At 36.3% G+C, this 25,738-nt stretch overlaps 4 protein-coding genes and 1 long non-coding RNA gene across 6 annotated transcripts in view; 1 reads left to right on the top strand and 4 right to left on the bottom strand.

Moving 5' to 3' along the window:
* Nucleotides 1–5,807, bottom strand: part of LOC139109593 (homeotic protein empty spiracles) — a 52,199-nt gene extending 46,392 nt beyond the window's left edge. Inside the window, exons 1-4 of the transcript XR_011546857.1 lie at nt 4,948–5,807; nt 3,301–3,545; nt 2,774–2,997; nt 2,490–2,545 (exon numbers count right to left, since the gene is read on the bottom strand). The gene's annotated coding sequence lies outside the window, so the exon portion shown is untranslated. The remainder of the gene's footprint in view (nt 1–2,489; nt 2,546–2,773; nt 2,998–3,300; nt 3,546–4,947) is intronic.
* A 133-nt stretch (nt 5,808–5,940) lies between these two features.
* On the bottom strand, nt 5,941–6,996 carry LOC139113264 (uncharacterized). The gene is made up of 3 exons (XR_011547660.1): nt 6,870–6,996; nt 6,143–6,500; nt 5,941–6,049 (listed from the first exon to the last, which is right to left on the bottom strand). It is a non-coding gene; the product is annotated as an uncharacterized lncRNA (long non-coding RNA).
* Nucleotides 6,887–12,055, top strand: Spt3 (Transcription initiation protein Spt3). The gene is made up of 9 exons (XM_070674285.1): nt 6,887–7,409; nt 7,489–7,604; nt 7,674–7,922; nt 8,000–8,081; nt 9,144–9,374; nt 9,439–9,753; nt 9,835–10,013; nt 10,092–10,248; nt 11,923–12,055. Exons 1-8 carry the CDS (start codon nt 7,373–7,375, stop codon nt 10,227–10,229), a joined length of 1,347 nt encoding a protein of 448 aa, XP_070530386.1. The 5' UTR covers nt 6,887–7,372; the 3' UTR covers nt 10,230–10,248; nt 11,923–12,055.
* On the bottom strand, nt 10,438–14,011 carry LOC139113260 (WD repeat-containing protein 91). The gene is made up of 8 exons (XM_070674278.1): nt 13,615–14,011; nt 13,152–13,416; nt 12,908–13,023; nt 12,501–12,688; nt 12,116–12,431; nt 11,913–12,034; nt 11,169–11,823; nt 10,438–11,073 (listed from the first exon to the last, which is right to left on the bottom strand). The coding sequence occupies exons 1-8, from the start codon at nt 13,732–13,734 to the stop codon at nt 10,924–10,926; spliced, it is 1,932 nt and encodes a 643-aa protein (XP_070530379.1). The 5' UTR covers nt 13,735–14,011; the 3' UTR covers nt 10,438–10,923.
* Nucleotides 14,012–14,214: 203 nt separating this feature from the next.
* On the bottom strand, nt 14,215–24,176 carry LOC139113258 (uncharacterized). Of its 2 annotated transcripts, XM_070674275.1 has the most exons (6): nt 24,088–24,176; nt 18,863–21,520; nt 18,106–18,308; nt 17,549–17,908; nt 16,839–16,919; nt 14,215–16,618 (listed from the first exon to the last, which is right to left on the bottom strand). In XM_070674275.1, exons 2-6 carry the CDS (start codon nt 20,661–20,663, stop codon nt 16,418–16,420), a joined length of 2,646 nt encoding a protein of 881 aa, XP_070530376.1. In that variant the 5' UTR covers nt 20,664–21,520; nt 24,088–24,176; the 3' UTR covers nt 14,215–16,417. The 2 variants fall into 2 exon arrangements, with proteins under 2 accessions (XP_070530376.1, XP_070530377.1); XM_070674276.1 differs by lacking the exons at nt 14,215–16,618; nt 16,839–16,919 and adding an exon at nt 16,939–17,116.
* Between the last annotated feature and the right edge of the window lie 1,562 nt (nt 24,177–25,738).

Raw genomic sequence — 25,738 nt, 5'->3', positions numbered from 1 at the left:
TGAATGGACAGCGGCGGTTACGATCTATTTTCTCTGAAGGCGAAAGCTGCCCGGGAAAATTAGGATCTCTGAGCACCTTGCGTTTAACACGAGACTTCCACCTGCGATTATTCCCTTCTCCATGACCATATAGTTAGACGGACGTATTACGGAGATCATTATAACGCGCGCGCGGTCGAAATGTTTAGTGGAGTCTCCGTCAGAATTAGAGGGGGCCCGTCATTGTAGGAATTCTGTTTTTCTGCTGCCTTCTGGGGTAAGAGGGTGTGTATAATCAACATGTCAAAATAGTTTCTCGAGTAGAGCCGGTCCTACGGTCCCTAATATATCGTTCGAATGATGCGAGCGAACATCAGGAATGTAAAAATGTGCTATGGGCCCTCGACACGTCGCTGCGAATATTAATCTTCGCGGAAGCACGCTTCGCCCTCGCGATAATGTATTATTATTTAAAACATTCCGTATGACGTGACAGTAAAGAAGCAAAAGAAAAAGTATATGTCTATTATATTATACAAAGCGAATTAACACTCATCAGTGATTATTCAGTGTATAAAAAAATTATAAATCGTTTATAAATTATGCGATTCTTTCCTACTTGTTCGCATAATTTTTTTTTCCTTTTTCTACAAGCTTTAATCGACATACATCTTCGGAATATTTGATGTAATTACTTCAACGACGAGGTATTTTGATATTTTCCCGAAGTATTTAATGCAATTACGGTTTTAATATAAAAATAATTAGTTTTTCCTCACAAACAAATTTTCACAACTAAGAAATACAAAATTAACGTGTAATGCAGCAGAGAGATAAGTACGTTACTGTTGTGAAAAGAAGGGAACCGAAAAGGGAGAATCCCGAGAGTACAGGTCAGGCGGCCTCCCGGGGTTAAATGAAAGGGCGTTGATTATGAATTTTGAAGGATTCTTTAACCGCAGCGTCTTTAATTAAAGTTAATTACCGTCAGAATCGCCGTTCGCTACCCTAAACGTCGCTAACTCTCGTCTCTTGGCGTTACAAAACCGTATGATTACAGGGTAAAATGGTCGCGTGATTGATCTTTCGGCTCGAACGTACAACATGCCTGGTTCGAGCTCGTCTCTCTTTTCTTTCCTCTGTCTGCTTGTCAAATCAAGGGAAAAAGAAAGGCAGTCAAGAAAAGGAAAGGGTTTATACTTGAAACGCGTTAAGGTAAAAGCAAACAAATCACCAAGCTCGTAAAGCAACGAAATAAATAACTGCACACATATGCGGCTGTTAATTTCTAAAGCTATTCAAAATTAAAAAATATATAATTAATTATAATAATATATTTCGCGCGCGCGTGTGCGTGTTAAAGTTTTTTTTTTTTTTTTAATCTTTATCAACTATACGATGCTCAAATAAATGTTAAATAGACAGCGAATAATATCGAATCGTCAAAAAGTGAAGTATCACGATGCGAAACAACGGGGGTGGAGGGTCCGAGGCGTGTCCTCAACAAGATCGAGATCGACGATCCTCTTACCTGGAACGGGACGCGCCGCATGGTCTCCCGCGAACGACGCGCCAAGAAAAAAGGACAGAGAAATAAAAAATAAATCGGAGAACGAGGGGGAAACGGGGGGAAAGAAGTTGGGAGAGCGCTAATAATAATAATAAACAACGATATCGACGGGGATTAATGCTCATCTTGATAGATCACGCGATATACGATCTGGACTTCAATTTCGGCCGCGATGCGCGAACTCTCTTTTCATGTAACCGTGCGGCATGAATAATTCAGGCCAAAATAATAATGTGTGCACGTGCTATAATCATACAAGTCAAATATAATTACATTGAGGCCGAACGAACGCAGAAAGGGTTAGCGAGCAATGAAATATCAATGTGTCAGAGGGATGCTCCGTTACGGATAACACAACTTGCGACAAGAACATTTACCGAATTACAACCGCCGTAGTTAATTTGTATTTCTTTTCTCTTTCGAACAAGTGGAGTCTCTTAAATAGAAAATTAAAAAATGTTTCTACGAAACAACTGCGGATATTGTGAAATTTTTCATTTTCTCTTTCCTTGTCGTTATAAAGACTCTAATCGGTGAAAGGATTGAGCTTAATGGTCGCGGGTAAATGTAGCAATCTTTCAAAGAGAGAAAGGACACCCACGCTCACAGGTGTGAATCTATCCGGGTCGTACAAATAACTGTTCGAACAAGCAACCATCATATGAATATCGTCGAATTGATTCTCCAATCGACTGTACAAAAATACCGACTACGCCTATCTGATTCCTTGTTTTTTTTTTTTCAGTATCTCAACTAATGAATAATGCATGACTAAATTGTTAGCGTTACTGCCCTACCAATGACGGATCAGAAAAGTATAGAGATTCCCTAGCAAATACATAAATCTTTATAATGAAAATGAGTCTGCGAGCGAATGAAGCTGTATATCAAGCATTATCTACGATATTTAACTATGAATTGATTTTATAGCAATAAATACCTGTATTAGACTGGTTTGATGCGCAGTGGCAGAGTTACAGCAATGCAGCTACGATCCTGTAACATACAAATATAAAATTTAAATAGTAAAAATGCTTAAAACAACGTTGACTGCCTTAATAAGTAATGCTCATATATCTTTAATTAGTTTGTCAGTTAAAAAGTTAAAAATAAAGTTATTACATGAACATGGTCTCTAATAAATTAAATCTTTCTAGAATATAAGCTTCTTTACTAATTATTAATTTTCCTATTAATTTTATATAAATCAAAAATGATTCGCACCTCAACGTTGCTCCGCCAAAGCATGTTGCCTCTCCTAGGCCTCCTCCTCCTCTCAAGAAGTCTGAAGTGTCGAGACGTATTTTCCTTTCTTCTTTTTGCGCACAGGTCACTCGCGAAAAACAGTTACTCTTTAACGCACTAAGACGATAATAACGACGAGCTGGCTACGATTCGTTTATTCTATTTCATCATGTCGGCGACGAAAGTACGTGGGAGAAATTGACCTGTAACATAAAATCAAGTGATCGATGTAAAAACTATAAAAATGTACAAATAGGTTAGGTGCAAAAAAATAAACAACGCGATGAATATAATTACATTATGCGCGAAATATCCGCTTCATAAATACTTTATAAAGAGCATTAATCGTAGAAGTTAATTCGCAACATCTTTTTTCATTAAATATTATTTTTCGACACGTACGGAGTTCCGCCAACTCCGCGAATGTTGCAGCATCAATGCTCGCGTATCGTCGCCCGACTACAAATACGCGAAGCCAAAGTGGAATAAATAACGAAACGACTCACCTTTATTTGCCCGGTCGAATGTCGGTGGATGGATACTACGTGAATGCTTTTCGCGTGGCCAGCGTATCTTCTCAACTGCGTAGACTTAGCGATCAGATGATCCATGAAGCGCTGTAATTGGTCGGCGCACTGAGATCTTCTATCACCCCCCCCGACCGTCACCGAGCACCGCAACGTGGCCCGAATATGATCGCTGGTGATCGCGGGTGAGGCGCGATGAGGAGAGGGAAAATTGCGCGTCTTGTCTAAACATATAATATAAATATTGTAATTAAACCGAACCTCAAATCATTTGTAGAATCTATTAATAGCTAATTTAGGCGTTGCATCAAATTTTTTTATTTAAGAATCTTCGTAAGAAATATTATTTTATCTATTTTTCTTAAACTGGCCATCGTTTTAAAGAAATATATCTTACAATTAATAAAATATAACGACGGCATTTTAATAAATAACACTCGGGTATAATTATTAATTGGACAACTCGATCAGTCGCAAAAGAGAGCAGGGATTAAGTCATGGATACGCATATACGGCTTGTTCTTGAAAGCTTAGTCACCTCACTCGATGCAATCGTGCCCGCAAAAAGAATAAAATGGCAAATTAATTTGCTCCCGGGAATGTTTTATCTACCGTTTAAATGCAAATCGGCAGCAATTCGTCTTGCTCATTCCGTTGCCATAGGCAATAAGATGTATTCGTAAATTAAGACATCCGTTGGCCGAATACAGTAATTCGCCAGAAAGAAACTAAATAACTATTTTTGTGAACTAAAATTGTAAATTAAAAAAAAAACAATTAAAGCAAAAGATAGACTATTACAAAATTCTAAAGTATTTCTAAATACTGTTCTAACAATTTCTTAAAAATAAATTAATACTTCTCTCTAATATACAATATTATAATTATATTTAAAACATACGTATATATACTTATAAAACTATTATTCTCGACATTCTCGCATAAGACGACCTGCATGATATATTGTAAAACAGTTGTAACTGGAGTTAAAATAGTTTTTTTTTTCGTTCCTTTTATCCGGCATGCTTCTGCTGATTTGAGACGAATAAACGTATCACGTACCACCTATTAATAATGCCAGACGAATAAAACTTTCCGCGGTATCTACGATTGTCATCCTGTGACACAACAAATTCCGCAGTGCCACACCAAAATCTTCCGAATCATTGTAATCATCCTGCCCCTTTGCTACTATAGTAGCACTGTTTTGACTTTCACTGAATATCGATGCTTCGCTCCCGTATAGCTTTGATATGTCTTATGATTCAATTTAATTCACATAATAATTAACCATAGATATACGACAATTAAAATTATCCGGCTAATTTTTATCTGTTTCTATTCACAAAATAACTTTTCATTAACTTGTCGCAACTTTTTAATATTTCGTAATGTGTTTTGAATTTAACAAATTTTAATACCAAATTGATTGATGTTTTTTTTCAGGTATTTTTAATTTATTATATTTGTATTCGTATATTAATTTCTTCTAATTTCATTATTCGTATATTAATAAAGTCATTGCGTTCCACTTAATACTTATTAATATTTATGAAGCGAATATGTGGAAAGAAAAAAAGAAACTATCAGATAAATGTTGATTTTCTCGAGAATCCTAAATCTCACCTGGTCTTAAGCAGTCTATTCTCGTATCGTTTACTCTATAAAAATCACAAACGGCCCGATTCCCGCTCCTGCGATCCCTTTTGGCCTCCCAAATTCGTCGGAAACGTGATCAACATCACCGAGTAGTGAGCTCTCACAATCTAAACTCAATCTCCCCGCGGTTCTTCCTGCTCCTTCACGTATTCGTCCGCGGGGAAACGGGCCTGACCAGTCGTCACGGCTTGGCTCGCTTCTTCGTGGATCCGACGAGCCTAGCTCGAGGCCTCGGCCGGTCCCGCGGTGTCCTCTTCGGCACATGTCACCGCGTCACGGCGACCGCGATTTTGGACCCTGCCGTCCTGCGCGCGAGCGTACGTGTCGCGCATCTGATACAGCCGTAACAAATGACATCGTCGAACCGGAGTATAGTTACCGGCCAGCTATCTCTTCATCTCGCGGACGACGGCGACGTGACAAGTATTGTCGGTCTCGAAGCTGCTGCGAGCCTCGACGGTTCCAGGACAACACTTGGCCGGTCGACTATCGACCGGTCAGAGCAAGAATTGTCGGCAGATTGCTGACATCGACGAATAGTCCAGCCGGACAGTACCTTCGCCGCTGTTTAAGGGTGGCTTAAGCGGCCCCTAGTTAGAAGACATGACGCCGGGTTATGAGCCCGATACCGGAGCCTCACTGGAGAAGGGGAAGACTTTCGTTGTAACACGTGTTGTTAACCGGTTCCACCTTAATTGTCTTAAACGGGCACCATCATAATTCTGGGTTTATCTCTCAGGGCGGCAGCGCCATTCTGACTTGACGTCGCAACGTCTTCTCGACCGATGCTCCTCTTGCTCTAAGAGCAATTTTGAAATTGATGAAGTAAGCCTGTATTCGAAAAATAACATTACAAAAAATAGTACGATAATGAAGACAGCCTAGCAGTATAATAATCGCGATAATAAAGCGGAGCAAACTTATAATACAAGTATCGACATTTGTATAAACCAAGATACCTTTTTAAAGTACTGTTCCCTCGATAAATTATGCAACAATTAATTTCTCTCTTGTTACTCTATCTTCATCTATTTCTTATTAGCTTTTTTATTGCTCTAGTTTTTCAATTCTGCAAAAAAAAAATTTATTTTGACATTTTTAATACAAAGAAACTTTGTTTTGGTTGTATTTTAAAAGGTCCAAGCACGGTAGAGCACGATACCTGATAAGATGCGAAGTTGGCTTGAATAATCCAGGACCCGGGTCGTGTCCTGACGATCGTGAAGGAAGGGCCGGGACCAAAATTAAGTTTGCGAGGCACGTTTCTCCCCTCGTGCTGCGGCTCGGCGCGAAGAGAGCGCGGCTTTCGGCTCACCGTGTGACGGTGTCAGGATGTTAACCACGAAGTATCCATCACTGCCTTACCAAGAAATCCACGACACGACAGTGTTCCGACTTCGGTGGATCAGGTTAGATAAATGTAATAGTCCATAGTTCAGCTTGCTAACAAGGCTAGTCTCCCTTAGATCCGAGATAAGATCCAGCGGTCCAGCTGACTCCGAGGCCGCTCATAATGAGACCTAGAAGAAGTCGATCGTCGATTAGGACATTCTTCGACGATACTTCATCAATCATTCGAATCGCCGCCGAATTCGTTATTGCAAAATCCGCCGCTTCACCCTGTTTATATCTCGAGATTAAATGTACACTGGAATGCAGATACAGCCTTTACTTCGACGACGGCGGCTAGCGTACGTTACCTTACTGTGGTGTGCGTCGAATCTCACACAAAATGCGCAGTATATGTGCCACGAAGCACCGGAGGCCGAGAACCACCGAGACAAACGAAAACCACCGAGTTCTACAACTCCCCCGTACTCGGCGTCAAAAAAGGAGATCGAGAAGGGGGAAGGCACGTACAGAAAAAAATGTTTCTAACAATTTCTTACCTTCGACAATCGGGCCACTACTCCACCACGGAGGGTCAATGCAGCCGATAAAACTTTCTGGCTACTTCAATGTCTCTAATCCGTAATCTTTTTTTGTACACGTTAAGATGATCAAGGCCCGGCTGAACTGGCTCCTCCCGCGTCGCAGATCAAAATGATTCCGATCAATATGATCTGTGCTTTACGATTGAATATTTGAATTCATCTTGCTCGTTCCGATTTGCTCTTCGGAAACTACTCAGTGCAGCCAGTTCACAAACTACAAAGAACGGCTCCTACTTTTGCACCGGAGCAGTAATGCCATCTAAACGAGCATGTTGTTAACATAACCTGAAATAATTTATTTTACAAAAACTTTAAGTTCAATATTTTATGAATAAATAACATAGCTAGTCATATTTTCTGGCCATCAAAATTTTTGTATGTCACCGATAGAACAATTATTTAAAATAATTTAATGATTTTCACAGATAACTTTCCGAAATATATCTCGTAATAAAAAAATGACCGAGCAGGAAGAACTTATCGTCTGCGTGCCAGGTAATTATTTGTTTAATTTATTTTTAGAGATAATCATTCAATGCTTCACGAATAATTAATCTGTGGAATATTTTTTAAGGGCAAAGATTATGTGTGGCCGATAAAAACAACGTAGCTGGACTTGGAACGTACGAGCAGCAAGGTTATATCTACTCCAAACTTGCTGGAGCCATAAAATTAGTAACAAACGATAAAGTAAATCTTTTATATTACCGTAATCGACATTCTAAAATATCTAGATTCTAAAAACGCATATTGTTACAGACGCGCACAATCGAAGTACATGGTATAACAGAGCAAAGCATTGTTCCTGCACCAGGAGACATTGTGACAGCCATAGTCACTATAGTCAATCAAAGATTTTGTAAATGTAGTATTAAATGTGTGGGTGACATAGTATTGACGAGACCTTACCGAGGAATATTGAGGAAGGAAGATGTCCGAGCACTTGACAAAGACAAAATAGAAATGTACAAATGCTTTCGGCCTGGAGACATCATACTTGCAAGAGTTGTATCCTTTAGTTTCGTACTGCAAAACATTTAATCGTTGAAAATTATGTCTATGATCTTTCCTATACTTCTCAATAGATGCCAATGACAGAGATACATACTTACCAATTAAGCACTGCAGAAAATGAATTAGGAGTAGTTATAGCTCACAGTGATGAAGGTAGAATGTTCTTTCAATCTGTCACTCTTGCTATCATTAATGATTTATTAATTTACAGGTGTTGCTATGGTGCCAATCAGTTGGACGCAGATGCAGTGTCCAAAATCTTTGTGTAAAGAATTTCGTAAAGTTGCTAAAGTTGTACCAGAACACATTGTGGCAGAACAGGCTAAGTAAGAAGCCTACAAGTGGTTAAATTTTCAACTTTATATCGTAAAATATTTATATGATCTTGAAATGTACAATTTGAAATTTATTTCTTATTATATTAACATTAAAAACGATCAATGAACAAAAAACAATGTTTGAAAAAAAGAATCGACACTCTGTAAAGATATATTTGAATACATTATTTTTCGTGAAAATATAAAACAACATCTTTCAGTTATTTACCTAATAGTTTTAAAATCATTTTTCCGTCCTTTCCAGGTTCTAATTTTGTTTTAATTATCGGCATCGTAATGTCATTTTGTCGTTGAAATTTCTCGTAATTTCAAAGTCGACTTCCGACATTACCTTGTTGGTGATGGCTTGTAGCAAATTTTTTCGTAACTAAAAAGAAAATAATGTTATTTGATTGGTCCATCATAGCCAATCACACAATTAAAATTTTGTTTAGTTTCAAGAAAATCTGCTACGAGCCATCACCGTCGCTACTGGCACCTAGCATTTACTCTCATTCGAACACATTATATTTTATTCGTTGTTATTTTTATAAAATAAACCAAAATAATCATAAATGGCAGAAACATCATTTCTAACACCATCGAACAATGAATCACTTAATTATATTCAAGGTAAGTGATACTTATTGTAATTTATGAGGTTAGACATACAAGATCCGATATACAATAAAAATTTTAGAGATATGCGTTTACAGATATTTAATATTTTATAATTAAAATTTAATTCAAGAATGAATTAAATATATTTCTAATAAACAATATATATATTAACTTTTATTTTATTATTACATTGTTAAAGTATATGCACATTGGATGCAGTTACTAAATAAGATTAATGTTGAATAAATGCTGACCAAAGTTTAAATAATTTGTGTAGAAATTCGACAGATGATGTATGGATTTGGTGACTGTAGTGAACCACTATTTGAATCTGCAAAAATTATTGAAGATGTTGTATTACAACAAATGAAAACAATTATCAGAAGAGCTTGTGAGGTTGCAGATAGACGAGCCAGTTCAAAGAAGAGCAATATTATCAATGGAGAAGATCTCCTTTTTTTATTACGTAAAGACAAAACCAAGCTTCAACGTGTTATGAAATATCTTGGTAAATATGTAGCATAATTGTTTATTTATATGCTATTGTTTCTAACAGAATATAATTCTTTCAGAAATGAAAGAACTGGGATGCTCAGCTCAAAAACTTTTGGCAAATGATATACCACAAAATGCTATTGACTCTGAACAAGTAAATGGCACCAAAAAAAAAGTTCCATTTCAAAGTTTTGTGGAACAGATCGATAATACAGGTGAACTTATGGAAACTTCATCCTTTGTAGATGATATTAAACAATGTAGATGCATTCGTGCAGATATTGCATCAAAGTCTATGGATGAAGTACATTACTTGAAATTCAGCCAAGCACGCCGTGTTTCCTTTGCAAACAAAAATCGCCACAAGTTCTGTGATTGGATTTGTTTAGATGGTATTGCTTTCATTAATATTCAAGTTATATGTACCATGTAGATCTTATCACAATTTCATTATCATATTTTTTTAATTATAGGCGATGTTACTTTGTCAAAGCAAGCACAGACAATTTTGTCTTATCTAGCATATGAAACAGTTGCTCAAATTGTTGATCTTGCTCTGTTGGTTCGACAAGATCAAAGTAAAATGCATGGTGATGCTATCGATCGACAACGACTTAATTACGTTACAATTAAACCGCGCTATCATAATAAGGTACATATTATAGTTATTTAAAAAATCAAATTAACACAAAGCAACATGTATGTGATATATTATTTGTTCTATTTATAGAATTTTTTAATGAAACCATTAACTCCTTCGGAAATAACCGAAGCCCTTAGGCGGTACTGGTCTCCACAATTGGATATGACAGGTCCATTTAATAGATGGTCCATGAGAAAACCACACTTAAAGCTCTTGTCATGTTAAATGCTGAAATCAAATAAAGGTAAGAAATTAAAGTAATATTTTTTAAAGAATAAAAATCAGAATAAATAGTTGATATTCTGTGTCATCTTCGATAATCTGTTAATTATTTACGATCGTCAATGACTTATGATAACACTGATTAATTTAAATTTATTTGTAAAAAATAGAAATTAGTGCATGTGCAACTTTAAAATTGACTCATATTTATTGACATTTTCTTCATTTTTGTACATATATTTTATTTTCCTAAATTATAACTTTATACACGAGATTATATTATTTTTTTTTTCTTACTTTTTTTATTATAAAAACCCGTAAAATTATAATGTAATAATTGTAGAGATTTATGATTCTTCCTTAAATTAATTACAATATTCGCTATATATTTTACATTTGATAGTCCCTGATTGCTTTTTAAAAGATAAAATATGATTATTATATCACTTGTAATTACTATAAGATACATTGTACCTCTCAGTGTACTTTTCATAAAATAGTTGAATCTTTATTTCACAAATTACCAACGTTTTGGCGATGCAGTGTAATATCTCGAGGTCTAACACGATATACTTACTTTACGAGTCACTTATGAACTTAATACCGTGAATAAAATAATATCTACAAGATCTTTAATTAATATCATCAGTAACTATTTGTCTTACGAATTTACACAAATGCTAATTTTGTTTCTATATCATGGTGAAAGTAGTGTTGATACTCGTGCTTTCCCTTCTGCACCACCGGTTATACAAGTTCCCGATTGATTGGCAGTTGACCAGTCACAACATAGAGTACCTTTATGTCCACCTAACTCTAAAATTTTTCCTTGTGGACCTGGTGGCATCTAAAATAGAAAAATCGCATATAACATGTTTTTAAATATATACTCGATCAACATTAATCACATATTTTTATAAAATATCTTGCACATAAGTATACCTTATATATATTTCCTCCAGTTTGTGTGCAAAGTAACATATAATTACCACTTTGGTCAAAAGTAAATAATTTTCCATGAACGGGGTTTTTCTCGATCTTAATTTTAGTTTCCCACAAGATCTTCCCAGAATGATTTAAACTCCTTTGACATAATTTACCGTCTTCACTTTGCGCGCATATGTTTGTAAAATCATTAATTAATTCTATATCAATTATTGGACTAGAATGGCAGTTGAGATTGTCTATTATCTCATTTCGCCTCAGATCATGTATCAATATATTGCCATTGGACAATCCCGTGATAAGTAATTGGCCATTATGATTGAAAGCAGAACATAAAGCCGTGACGTTCTGCTCCAGTGGTAACGTTCTCTCAAGTTTTCTCGTTTTTATATCGTATAACAATAATTTGCTCTCATTGCCATTCGAAACAGAACAGACGAACGTTGATTCCATCGGATTACAAATCAAAGAAACTATCCGCGAATTCTCATGCTGGATATCCCACAGCGTTTTGCAATCTCGCGTATCGTGCAATTGAATTAAACCGTTGTTGTCGCCGTGTAGAAAATAGCGTTCATTTTTCGAGATCCAATCCAGCGAGGTGATAGCTTTGTTAGAATTCGCGGTGGCGGAAGTGAACGTAGTAACAGTCCTAATACAAGTATAGATAGTAAGAATTATACGTGTCGATATTATATTGATAAAAAAAAAATTATTTATTATTAAGTATACGTTTCTTACTTTGGTGAAGGAATTGGTGTCCAGACTTTGATAATACCATCAGCGTCGCCTGTCGCAACATATGATCCACTTGCATTACTCTTGCATTGAATTATGGAGGTTTTGTGCTCTGTATACTCCTCCTGTAAATATTATATATGTTGTACAAAGCTAATAATATGATTAACACTGGAATTTTTCTAAGATTAATAATATTTTTTAACCTGACTTAAAAGAATATAACTGGAATCTATTTTCTCTTTAGTTTTTCTTTCGATAGTAGTGTCCATAGAAGAATCTCTTTTCCTAGAACTATTTAATCTTGAATCACAGCTGATGCTCCTTTTAGCGACTGCCTCGGACTTACTGATCGAATTCACTCGCCCTTTCGTGTTCGTTCGTTTAGTTGAGATTGTTTCAGATTCCGCATTTTTTTTCACATTTGTTACAGGCTTCCTACTTAAGATCGGACTGGATCCACCGCCAATATTTCTTATGAGATTCCTCAACGTCTTTGGATTTTCCATTAGCGGTGATTCTCTGTTATTTAAAATATTCGTGGTTATATTAAATTATAAATTTTTCTTATATGAAATACAGTGAACGTACTGAGCAATAATATAAAAGTCGTCCATAATGGGGGGATATTGGGGTGTCGGTCCCGGATTTACATCTGATATGCTTTCTATTTTAACCGATTCGTTCAATCGTTGCTTCAACATTTCATTTTCCTCTTGCAATCGTTTTAATTTATTTGTATCTTCGTCAATTGTGAGTAATGTCGGCTGTGGCATACACTAAGATAACGGCATATTAAGTTTCTTATCATTCGTATTATATTTTTTACTAGAACTTTCATATCATAGTCACATGTTTTATTTTATTTTGTGTTAAAAAATAGTGTAAAAAATATAAATTATTTTTTATAAGCATTAGCATTAATCTGTTAAACTTATCATATATTTGGAAAAATTAACATTGGCTTTCTAAAATTATGTAAAGGCTTTTTCACTTACTTGAAAAATGGTTGCTAGAAAATTATGTAAGGATACTAACATAGTATCATGCCATTGCTTGCTAAAATGTACCGAATAAGCTGGATTATCTTCAGGATTTTTTATGAAAGCAAAAGCTGCAATTTTGCAAAACGTACATATAATAAAGTCGTTTAATTAATTAATTTTTTTTTTAATTAAAAAATTTTTTTTAATTAAAAAATTTAAATCTATGTTGTAAATTCATAACGAATAAAGGACCTACCAAACCATTCTTTCCATTCTGAGTGGCCTTGTAGCTCTGGCGTCATTTTGTTGAAAAATTCGTGTATCTTTTCTTGCTTTCCATTCACAGCTGCATTTACCAAGTACATCTTTAGTACAGAGTTCTCTAACTTTCTAATTGCGGGTGCAAAATGACTTTCAAGTCGACAAAACATTCTAGTATCTAAGTGTCCCCATAATTCTCTCAGTGACATCAAATCGTAATTATATATATATTGCATTAATTGATCAACTATTTTGTCCACCTGTTCAATTAAAAATTGTCAATCGCTACTGATATATTATTTTTCATCAATTACATATGTATACATAATTCGTATGCAAAATTTCATGCAATACTTAAGATGCGATATTTCATACATGTTATTCTGAATTTTGATTTATTTCCTAAGACACTCTTATTCGGATATTTTCTTGTTACTCCGATATATAACAAGTCTTACCCTAAATCCTTTTTCCTTTTCCGCCTTTAAATCATTGTCGAAAGCCTTCAAAGTTTGACTGAAGCCCCTGAAGAGCAAGTACTCCTTTACCAATTCATCCACATATTGTACGTGAGACATTTTCCCTCCAATTTCTTTCAAATATCACTTGTTTATATCAATTGACAGCTGCATACTGTCATCCTTCAGCCATCTTTGTTTCCCACTAAAATTGCAACAGAAACACTTTGCTTGGATGTAGGATTGCCAACAGGTCTTGTAATAGGGAAGCGCGTGAAAATTCGTATCGACTAAAATTTCGAGCCATCGAGATATCGAAAGATTTTGTTAGAAAATTAATTAATTAATGCAAATTAATTATTTAAAAAAACTAACATTGTCGGTAGAACAAAAAACTTCAATCAAAGAAATAAGTATATGAATTATAAAATTATTAAATTTAGAAAAAAAATTTATCAAAGGAAAATATGAAAAAATTATTATCCATTATGTTGCAGGAATATTGCAACATGTGTGCAGTTATTAATCTGTTGGTGATCTTACATGTTTATTTGTAGATAAATTCGATAATTAATGATAATTTTACAATTAGCATTAATATCTTGTTACAATAATTTTTAATTTTATATACACTTAGCTTTCATAATTTACATTTAATATTCAGCGTGTAATGAAATGATGAAAATGTTGTATATTCATTAAACTGTTTGCTTATTTTCCCATAAACGAAAAATAATATTTCGAGTAGCGACGTATATGTGTGTGTGTGCATGTTTTCGTGTATGTGATGTGTGTACGCGAGTGCAGTGTTTGTAGATTAAACTGTACACAGGAAGTCTTTATAGTACAATTACTGTAAAAGTTCAACAAATAATTTCATGTTCGAAAAGGCACAAGTGTTTTATCTTTCTCGCGAAAATCGCAATTCTCCCGTCAGGTCTTAATCCCTTCAGTATCAAAACTACGATCCTACAACATGCAAATTCAAAATTTGAGATTCGAAGAATTTTTACAAAGTTTCGTTGTACATAACAATTTTTATTTTAAAATTAATTATTAATTGTGTAAATGCAAATTTGGATTTATTTTGTAACATAAGTTTTTTAAGTTATCGATTTTATTTTTCCATAGATATATCATTGAAGGGATTAGCATTAATTGTGCAAATAGTGTTAATTAAATATGCTTTTTATACGAGAAGAATATATATTGTCCTAATTCCTTTCATAATTCGCACGGGAGAATTATCGAAATCAGCGAAATTATAGAAATATCGCAGATACAGTATTAGTCAGAAGTATTGCATCGTTTATAAAATCAAAGGTATTTTTATGAAAAGTTACATAAATATTATTAAATTTATTTTAGTATTATGTTATTTTTCTTTGACGGGAATGCTTTGAGAAAAGAATTAAAAACTTAACGATTTACTTGAGTTTTCTACATTTGGAGATAATGCAATACTTTCGACAATATGATAAATAATTAAAATTCGCAGGACTTAGAATAGGCCATCGAAGTGAATCGCCTTGCAAACTTTGCATTTCGCGATAAACATTAACTCAGGCGGAAATCACAAAAAAACACGCGATGAAAACTCTGTAGAATATACAAAATATCAACTTTTTCTTATACTTATTGTCAAAAGACACTAGACTACAAAATATAAGTCGCAAGATGTATGTACTGTTATCCGCGAACATTTGGCAAGAGCGGTTGCAGAACAGCGATATTTCTTTTTTTATTCGATGTAGTATTTTGATAAAAATAAGTTTTGTAATTCACACCATACTTATAATCATAGACTAGCTGGAGATACTGTTTTAACAGGCTTTTAATTTAACGCAGATTAGGAATTTGCAGTACGTCAATAGCTTCATGGAATAATATTCACAATCATAAAAAAAAAATAATTTGATGTGTCTTTAATTTGTATCATTATGCGTCATAATTATTAAATAATTATTTATCCATAAATATACATAACACTTTTTAAACAATTATCTCTTCTCATATTTCTAAACTCACATTTAAATTGTAAAATAAAGCTATAAATACTTTTCCACTATACTATTGACGTAACTTTTTATCAAATTCGTTTTTTTTTAATTGTTATAAATCCAAACTGCACAACTTTCGTCTGATAAGACACAATTGAAATATTAATGTGCGTATTATTCGTTTTAACTTTCGTTTGTTAAATTATGTATATCATTTTATACGCAAAATTCGATCATTTCATTTAGAATTCCATTTTTTCGAGCATTTTTTGAATGCGATATCAAAAGCGATTAGATCTCCAGTTTACATAAAATCGCTATCCACATCTTTGGGCATATATATGTACAATTTAAATGACGAGCATGTAGCGTACAGTGCTTTGAGGTTTGATGGCACCGCCGAGACGATCGAAGAAACCGCCTTTGCGTCAAAGAAGAACTTGGATATTCAGAACTTAACTTAAAAAATATTGGGTGCCACTAAATAGATCAACTAAACCCGATCAAAACCCACAACGCACAAACTCGATCCTGAAAATCATCGAAGATCCCGAAGTCAACTGTCTTCGTCGCACTTGCCTGTAGATACCAGGTACAAAGACGATCCCGACAGCGGTTGTCTTTCGAAGCTTGATTGCGTGCGTGTCGGGTGATTATCGCGTATCACCGTTTTTGCGTTGCGTAAGCCAGCAGACGATTATTCTCTTAAGGTCGGATAAAGGAAAAAAAAAAAAACGCATTCCGAGAAATTTAAACCGGCGCTTGACCGAGGTATGCAAGGATTCCTCTCGAAAGAAATGCATCTACAGGTCGACGTCCTCTTGCTTGGCTTTAGGCGCGATCTTTTCGCTGTTTTCGGACTCCTTCGTGCTCATGTGGACGTCCGCGACCTCGACTGGAGGCGGTGGAGCTGGTGTCACTGAATTGTCGTCCTCGGCGACCTCGAAACCGATCGTGGCTCCGATCTTCTGACTCGCCTGCTTGAACGAATCCGATAACATCACCTGGCGACATACGATTAAGCGCATTAACTCGATCAGATTAAATAAGTATTATTCTTTTACATATCAATGTGTATTTCGTATCGTCACATAAGTGTGCTGTAAGAAATATTGCGTTAAATGCGAAATTTTATGATAAAAGATTGCTTTAGCTTTCCGAAATTATTTTGAAAGCTATTGTTCTTTGTGGAAAGTAAGAAAAAAAAAATAAATTATTGCTTACCTGCACGACATTGATGCACATGGATGTGAGCGCCAGGCCAAACACCAGGTATACTATCGAACACATCATGTATATGGGATGCTAAATCAATCAATCAGTCAATCCGTTAAAAGTTCTGCGGACCATGAATCATGGAATATTTATATAACTTTACTAAATTTTACTTCAATTAACTAATGAAATGAAAGAAAATAAGCTTTGTGAGAAACAATACAATTAAGTGTACGGTGATATACAGCTTCTCGTTAAGAAGCCTTGTATGTCAGAAAGCTTACCGTCTGAACGCCACCGTGAAAAAAAAAAAAAACATGAGAGTAAATTAATCATTTCCTGTACAAGATGGAAACTGTCGTGAGATTGCAAATAAAATTCGAGAGGCGAATTTAAAGAGGCGCTAAGGACAAATTAAATGGAATTTGCAGATCTCTGCATGAGATCTAACATATAGTCATGACGAATAATAAATAATTGAGAACACTACTAAATTGATATGCCTAATTAGCCATTTACTAATTCCGCTGTAATAACTCTCATTAAGCGATAATCTCGGGTTTCGAACGATTTACCTCTCGATTTACATCGACTCATGTCTATCGAAGTCTGTGAAATTGTGACTTCGAAGAAATCATAATACAAATTTTTATCTACGAATTTACGAAAAGTATTATTATTTGATTCGACTGAATAATTATTGATTTAAAGATCATTACCTGTGGTACGTAATCGCCGAAGCCGATAGTGCTCATGGAGATAAAGACAAAGTAGAAGCTCTCGAAAAAGCTCCACTGTTCCCATAAGGCGTATAAGCTGGCTCCTATGAAGATATAGGCCAGAAGAATGACAATCGCTACCGAAATCGGTAGATTGAACTCATCGTCGATGGCGAACGCCGATAACGCCGGGGTGCCCGGCGTACCCGGCGTATCCGGCGCGGTGGCGTCCACGTTCAGAACAGTCTGTTGCTGCTGAGCCTGTTGCCTCTGTATCTCTTCGATCTCTTTCGGATTCATTTGCGAGGGCCGCCGGAACTTGGCGAGATCGTAGACGAGCTGCATGCCTTTCATGACTTCCTGTGACGTTCACAATGCACAAAATACAATTACTAATCGGTTGGACGAATCGGTCGAGAATAAAATTATCGAAGCTAATAAGCGCCAAAATTGGAATGCAGAAGAAAATGCGCGATGTCGTAAATATATTGCAAAAGATTTTAGAGACTCGAAATTGGCTTAACTTGTTCTTTAAACTTTCCTCAAAATTATCTTACTTGAACAGGCACAGTGCGACGGACTTTGCGACAGCTACCAGTATAGTACAACCTTCTCACGAATGCCCACAGGAACTTTATACCGCGCGTAAATAGTTTACCGAAGTCGGCTAAGATGATGAGGAACATCGGGATGCCGAAAATGGCATATACAATCGTAATGGCTCTTCCTGTGTCCGTACGTGGCGAGATATGTCCGTATCCTGCAGTAAAAAAAATCATCATTAATTATAATATAATATTATATTAAAGCTTATGACATATTGAAATTTCTAACGTTACATTCATATTTCCTATCTGTAAAAATATTATGAATATTATATATAATTAGTATAATATATAATTAATTTCATATAATAATAACTATATGTAATTATTTAATTTAATTATCATGCACCTACGTGAAACGAAATAATTGTAAATCTATTTTATTTGCGCCAGGCTATGAATCGTCATTGCAAAGGCGACGCGTTTACGCACATTGCGAGTAAAATCTAAGTTTAGATTATTCATCGAAACTAAAACGGTTGTTTACTCGTAAACAGGCCATAATTATCTTAACTTATATAATTTTAAACATTTAATTGAACGATTCCATTTATATAATCAACATGTAACTGAAATTTATGTTTCTTAACATAACTTTTTGGGGATCTCACTAAACGGTATAATAGCTATTTAAACAAAACTTAAAACATGATTATTGTATCAGAAAATCTATTCCCACTCTGAATTTCGCCCAAAACAACATTCTCACCGATGGTGGTGATGACAGTGAGACAATACACGACGGCATTCAAGAAACTCCAACTTTTTTGGCCACTGTACGTATTCAAGCCGGCTTCGTGAGCTGTGTGAAGCTGCTCCTCGAACTCCATTAGTTTCCTGCGCGCCATGCTCTTCCAGTCGTCCTCTCTGAGATTGTGGCTGTAATTCCACAGAGTATCGAGAAAGTCGCGTTTCACGCGCTTCACACCGCATTTGTAGAATGTCTCGAAGGCACCCTCGACAAAACGGAAGACGAAGCCGCCAAGGCCGCAGTAAATGATCACGAGCAGCAATTCGGCTATGCAGCGATTACGCAGCCGCCTGATGACTATAGTTTCATGCGGATTTTGTGCCACGAAGATTTTAAACTCGCTGACGATATCTCTGAGAGCCCTGAAGAAATTCAGCAAGGTGATTTTCTCCGAAGTTCCTTCCTTCTCCACCTTGATTTCCTCGACGTTTGAAACGGGTTCCAATTGGTCTTCAATTTCCTTCTCCGCGGTATCTTCATCTTTATTCTTTTCGCGCCGGAAGGACAACCAAGAGAACCACGATTTTTTTTTGTCAGCTGTGCTGGAAGACTGCGTCACGTTCTGAACGAGGTCCTCACACTCGCTCTCGCTGTACGCCAGACTAAACTTTCGTTTTCTTAAACCACCAGATTCAACAGCGTCCTGATACACATCCGCGATTTCAGGATCCAGAATACTGCGTTCTTTCATTAGATACTCTCTCTGAGCCCTTGCGAAATCCTCGATCAAACTTTCGTTGCTCAGCGGGATAATTTGCTTCTTCATTTCGATCGAAGATCTCTTCAATATTCGTCCCTCGATAGGTTTCGGCGAAACGTTTTCGTTTCTCTTTATCGTTCTCAAATCCTCGCCGGTGTCTTCAATCTTGTCGTAAGATGTCGAACGGGGCTTTTCATTGTTATCTCTTTGAGGCTCGTCTTCTAGCTTGTGTCGACTCGACGATCTCTTCTCTCGGTTCAGCCTCTCGGCGTCTTTCTTTTGTGCTTCTGGATCGCTAAGTCGACTCTTTCCGCTCGTTTTTTTCATTCTAGATCTGATTTCCGGCGACTTTGTTCGCTGTCGACTCGGCTCGCTCTTTTCATCTACGTCACTAGAGTCTGTTGATCGGCTATATTTCTCCACACGTTCTTTTGACTTCCTTTTAAATCGCTTTTCGACTTTGCGGGCTTCGGTAGACCTGCCGGTTTCACCACTCATCTCCTTCGGCATTTCCGGCGTTTCCTGAACAACACCATCCTTGACCACCTGAGCAATCTCGGATTTGACAACGTCTTTCTTCGTGGTCCCGTCATCAGTCTTCTTCGCCACTTCGATGACTTGCTTTATCAATTGCGTGCCGTTGCCGCCAGCGGCCGCGGCGTCAGACTCACGTGTCTTCGTACTATTCCCAGCTGTCGATTTGGCGGCCACTTCGGCGCGTATAGCGATCATGTCATCCGCATTTGCGGAATGCCTCGCATCGGTTTTGTCTTTTCTTCTGGCCGGACGCTGCTCCCGACCGTCTTCCTTTTTATCCCTGTTCTCCAAGTCTTTCACGGGCACATCCTGCTTCTGCTGCTGCGACAGTCTATTTTCTTTCTGGTGTTGCTCCATTTTCTCCGCTTCCTCGGCCATCCTTTCCATTCTGGCGCGCCTTTCCTCATCTTCATCATCCGAAGTGTCTATCCGCGATGCACCCCTTAACGAAGGATCAGGCGTCTTCTCCCGCTTCCTAGCAGCCGCCTTGCGACGTCTATGAACGATGTAACTATCCTCCATCGTGTGACTCTTCGGTCGCAGCGGTTGTCGTCGTCGTCGTTATTGTCGTTCGACAGTCTTCGTGTAAGCAGACTTTCGCGTAAAGAACGCACTCGCGAGACCGACTTCAACGAGGCCGTGACAGAAATAAAACGGAGGCTGCTCCCACCACCATCGTCACCACCACCGTCGGCACGACGTCGTTTGCTGCTGCTAGCCTAACGGTGGCGGAACCGGATGACCGGCTTTACCGCAGCGGATATCGAGCGGGAGTACCACGCGCAATCGAAACCGCGACTTTGGCGTCGCGACGCGGCGCCTGCACTACCGCAACCCATTCAGTAACCCTTCCCGCAAGATACACCCTACACCCCTAGAACAGGGATCGGGGAGACGGCCCCTTGACCCTGCATCAGAATTGATAATCCTGTAATAGGATCGCCCGACGATATATACACCGATTCAGCTTGTGTGTAAAAAAAATTCTTTATAAAATGTATGAAAATTAAATAAGAGATAACAACGTATTCGAATAATATTAATATTCGTAACAATAAGATTCTTCCGTAAAAAAATTAATTGGGCAATTTATATTCAAAACAAAAGTTCTCGATTAAATATCAGTAGACGTTTATGCGGCTGCCTTGCTCGTTAACATTTCGGGGTCGGCTGTAATTTATGGATGAAAAATACAATTTGTAAGACCATATTTTCCCCGGCGTTTCATCAGAACAATCATTTTCAATATTCCTTCAGCTTGGCGTCACAGCAGAACTGATGCGGGCACCCATTAATAACTCTCATCATATAACCAAGGTGGAATATAAATGAAATTAAATAGAAGCTTATTGTTTCGATTGAAAGCGCCCAGTGTCTGCCTGTAACTCAAAAAGTATATTTAGAAATTAGAAACGAGACAAATGTATCAGTTCATAAATTCTCTCTCTTTTGTCGATTAAAAAAGTAAGCGTGTCATAAATAATCTATGTATGTACGTGCGTAAACGCATATACATATAACGTAGTTCAAAAACGCCGATTTGAATAATTGGCACCGCTTTCTCGCGCGAATTTAATTGAAGTATGAAGGGCGACGATTATGGAACAAACATTCGTGGTCACGCTCCCATTTAATTACTAGTCAGATTGCCAGTTGGTCCACGCAAATCGTTTCGACGGGAATTCGTAACGATTTTTTTCCATCCGATATCACAATAACGTTACGGTTGAGCAAGCGCGTTTAATTCTGTTGAGCGCATAAATGTCACGAGAGAATTTCTCGCGCTTGGCCTAAGTCAAAAATTCGAAAACGCAGTTGACACGCTTGTCTATTTCTCCGATCTTACCCGGTGTTCTTTTCCGTTACATAATGATAGAACTCGAAATAGTACGCGTGGGCACGCACAATGTCGTTCAAAATCTGCACGCATGAATGTGCTCACTGTTCGAATCGCCAAGTTTTTTTTTTTCTTTTTTTTTCCAGTTGTAAAAAGCAAAAATGATGCACGAAGTAGATACATGTATCTTATCCGCGAATGCATTTTATTATGTTTGCGTAAACCTCGCAATATTTCGTAAGCTTGCAAACGATCCAACGAATTTGAAATCAGCTCCCTTTCAATAGAGAATTTATCGAATTTTTCATTTTCCACTTTAATCTCATCTATGTATCGCGTAACGTTCAATTTAAATACACGTGTATACGCGTTTAATCGCGATGTTTATAAATGGTGCGTATTTGCGTTTGAATGAACACGAAGAAGCTTACATATTTGGTTAATCTGTGTCGTAAGGTTTCCTTGCGCAAAAGCAACGTCTTACTTTAAACTTTAAACCTTCGTCTGTGGCATATTAAACAGTTCGTCAAAATTTTCTCCGCGCAGTTTGAAGAGTTTTGCGAATATATTAAAATACAACTATTGTCGTATAAGAATTGATAAAATAACAGTTCAATTTTTTATACTTCAAATTTTACTTTTTGATTATTTTAATTTAATTTTTAAATTTTTTTATATTGCTTTGTTTTGGTAAGTTAAAATGCTAACAAAATTTGATTTTTGATATACAAAAACACGACAGTTTTGATAGTTAGATGACGTGCAAAACGACAACGTGTCATCGAGTAAAACACTTCCCGCAGTTGCATATCGACGAGTTATATATTGACCATGCGTACATATCAATTTTCGCGCAAGAGAGCAGAAATTGTATGGAGCACTTAGGAAACTGGGTCATGTACGTTATGTATCACAGTAAAGGCAAAAGCGCGAATTCCTCCTGCAAAAATCTCTGTTAATCTGTATGTGCGAATATGTTATTTTATGACGTTTTATATTTTTGCAAGATTATGTATTAAATTCGCAATAAATAATTCATAGACAGTTAAGTTAATCAGTAACCCAAGAAATATTTGCAAAATATATAATTAATATATCGACCTTTAAATATAACTATCGTTTGAGTTTCCAAAAACGACTCGGTTCGAAATACACTCGTTAGCCAAACCTTCGGGAAAGTCAACACTTCTCAATATGGAATACCGATAGAAATGGAATTCCGAGACGCAAACAAGCAATGATTCTATCTTGACCCTCATAAAATATTGCTTCGCAAATTGAAAAGCTTTTATTCACTTGCTATCGATGGCATAATGAAATTATTTCCCTGTACGAGGAATAAATCCACATCATTTGGAGCCAACAGATGTGCATTCAAACCGCAGGCGTCTGTATATCAAAGATCTGCACTCGTATAAACGTGTATGCAAGAACGGAGCTTGAAAATCAGTCGCGTCGCGCACGCAGCATATTGATATATATAGATATTATATACATTATAGTGCAATACATATATCTCCTGCTACGTTTATCTTTGTGGCTTTCGGTATTTCGCTCGAGAAGAAAGCTACGCAAGACAAATAAACGGGATCTCATCAAGTGGAATAAATAAAAATAACTTCTATGAGCTTGACGAAAGTAGAAATGGCGCGAGACGAGATCACAAAATGTTTTGTCAGAATCAAAGCGTTTTGTCATAATAATGGAAACCTCTTAAAACACGCGGCTCTTCTGCTCCTGACATGCACGGGGGATGTTTCTCGCGTGAAAACCGCTCTATTTCCAGGTACACCTACACAACGTATTATTTTATCTTTTGCTTGACTCATTTCCTTAAAAAAATAAACCTTTTCACATGTAGAAAAATATTTATTTTTATTTTTTAAATGTAAAAAAGATTTTCCACTTCGTTTAACAAAAAAATTTGGTAATATAAAGAGTGCAGTGCTAGAATTTGTTTGTTAATAAACAATTGATTGTAAATGTTAAAAAAATATTGAAAAAATACATTTATTTTTAATGTTTTTCATGTCACACCAACACTAAAAAAATTAGAAGCGTTGAAAGTCTTAACGATTAGTAAAATGCGACTGGAGATAATGTACTTACCTATAGTTGTATAAATGGTGCCACAGTAGAACACGGCATTCCAAAATGACCATACTTTTTCGTCTGTGTCCATTAATCCCCGTTTGAAAAAATCGTACATATCTTTCTCGTATTCTAATAATGCATTCATTGCTGCTCCTCTCCAGCGCAAAGTATCCGATGCCAGCACCGAGTCGTCGCAAAAGTCACGTATTGTATTGAGCGTTTCATTTCTGTAATAAAAAAAACAATATTAGATGAAAAACATTGACGATGACTCGAGCTATAAAAGTACTTGCGTTATTTGATTTTTATTGTAGAATAATGCAATAATTTTGTGTCTCATTATTTTTCGTGCTCTTTAAAATTTACGTAAATAATGAAAATAATCCAAGCTATTTACATGTATACATATAATGACCACCATAAGTTAATTTATTTCAAATTTTTATTTTTTTTTTTTTTTTTTTTGCAAAATACGGAAGTCATAATAAGATCGCGAGCTAGTTATTTCCCAGCACGCATCACCTTTACATTCTCGATAAGATTCGCGGTAATAAATGTCTTCGTGGAATAAACTTAGCCAATATTCAGTACTTTCTCGATTAAAATCAAGAGAAACTTTTCGACGGCAGGATAAAGTCATTGAAAGACGCACGACGATGATATTAATTAAAATATCTTTATTACTGAATTGATATTCCACAAATATGAACTACGTCTGCCTAATAAAAGAGAGTTCTGTTCCAATCTGCCACGACATTTTATTATTACGGAAAAGACGGAATCTTAAACCATTCTCTAATTTCGAGGGTTAATTTTAGGCGAAACTTTCTCAACTTGGACCTTACACAAATGGAGAATACCAAGATACGCACGCTATAATCATTTACGTCACAAAGCGTTACCATTTCCGAATTAATTAATTTCGGAAATAGTGACTCTCTTTGGATTACATTGTGATGAAATTCAGGTTAATAGGATACAGTTACTAGTAGAATATTTCGTCAGCACGCGATCATAGCAAAGTATCTTCACATTATCTACCATTTATCTGGAAACTGCAACTTACTCTGACTATAATCTGAGACAAATGTTGACCTCGGTCTTCATAAAGGGGAAACTGTCTGAATACCTCTTATTATCTTTATTAAAGTTGTCTTTTGGAATATCGTATGCACGTACATAGGTGATAAATAAAAATACAATTACTTTCGATTTATTACAATAAGACTGTCACGCAATACCAATTTCTTATACATACGGCCGTCGAAATTTCACCTAGGCATCGTCCTGAAACTAATCGATCGAGCCAGAAGAGTGCGGGGAAAATTACAACTACAGAGAAGCACGAGATTATGCTTTCGTGATAAAACACCGAAAATATATCATAATCGTGATTTATTAATAGCATCAATATTTAAAAAAGCTCTAAAAAATCTTAAAATTTCTACTGTATAATAATTAATATATTTTTTTATACTGAAAAGGTATGATTCGCCACGTTATTTCTATTTCTAAAAAAGGGAAAAAAATATACTCGGGTATAATTTAATAATTATCTTTGTGATTAGAATCGCTGCGAATAACCAGCACGAAATGAATGTGAAGTACGTTCTTTAGTGAAACAATACTTTGCGGGGTATAGAAATTACACAATGAAGTTGAAAGC

Source organism: Cardiocondyla obscurior, linkage group LG02 (assembly GCF_019399895.1).
Source record: "Cardiocondyla obscurior isolate alpha-2009 linkage group LG02, Cobs3.1, whole genome shotgun sequence".
Taxonomy (NCBI): domain Eukaryota; kingdom Metazoa; phylum Arthropoda; class Insecta; order Hymenoptera; family Formicidae; genus Cardiocondyla; species Cardiocondyla obscurior.
The sequence above is the reverse complement of the archived record's forward strand: the minus strand, read 5'-3'. Positions and strand labels throughout refer to the sequence as shown.

Bases quoted from the DNA above. Each gene is read 5' to 3' on its own strand.
- LOC139113258 (XM_070674275.1), bottom strand. From the start codon at position 20,663: ATGGAGGATAGTTACATCGTTCATAGACGTCGCAAGGCGGCTGCTAGG. The intron at 17,909-18,105 runs GTAAGATAATTT...TGAACGTCACAG, and splicing joins GTCGCACTGTGCCTGTTCAA to GAAGTCATGAAAGGCATGCA. The intron at 16,920-17,548 runs GTAATGATCTTT...TGATTGATTTAG, and splicing joins TCGGCGATTACGTACCACAG to CATCCCATATACATGATGTG.
- LOC139113260 (XM_070674278.1), bottom strand. From the start codon at position 13,734: ATGTCTCACGTACAATATGTGGATGAATTGGTAAAGGAGTACTTGCTC. The intron at 13,417-13,614 runs GTAAGACTTGTT...TTAATTGAACAG, and splicing joins AAAAGGAAAAAGGATTTAGG to GTGGACAAAATAGTTGATCA. The intron at 12,432-12,500 runs GTACGTTCACTG...TTTAAATAACAG, and splicing joins GACTTTTATATTATTGCTCA to AGAATCACCGCTAATGGAAA.
- Spt3 (XM_070674285.1), top strand. From the start codon at position 7,373: ATGACCGAGCAGGAAGAACTTATCGTCTGCGTGCCAG. The intron at 7,605-7,673 runs GTAAATCTTTTA...ATATTGTTACAG, and splicing joins AATTAGTAACAAACGATAAA to ACGCGCACAATCGAAGTACA. The intron at 8,082-9,143 runs GTAGAATGTTCT...TAATTTGTGTAG, and splicing joins TATAGCTCACAGTGATGAAG to AAATTCGACAGATGATGTAT.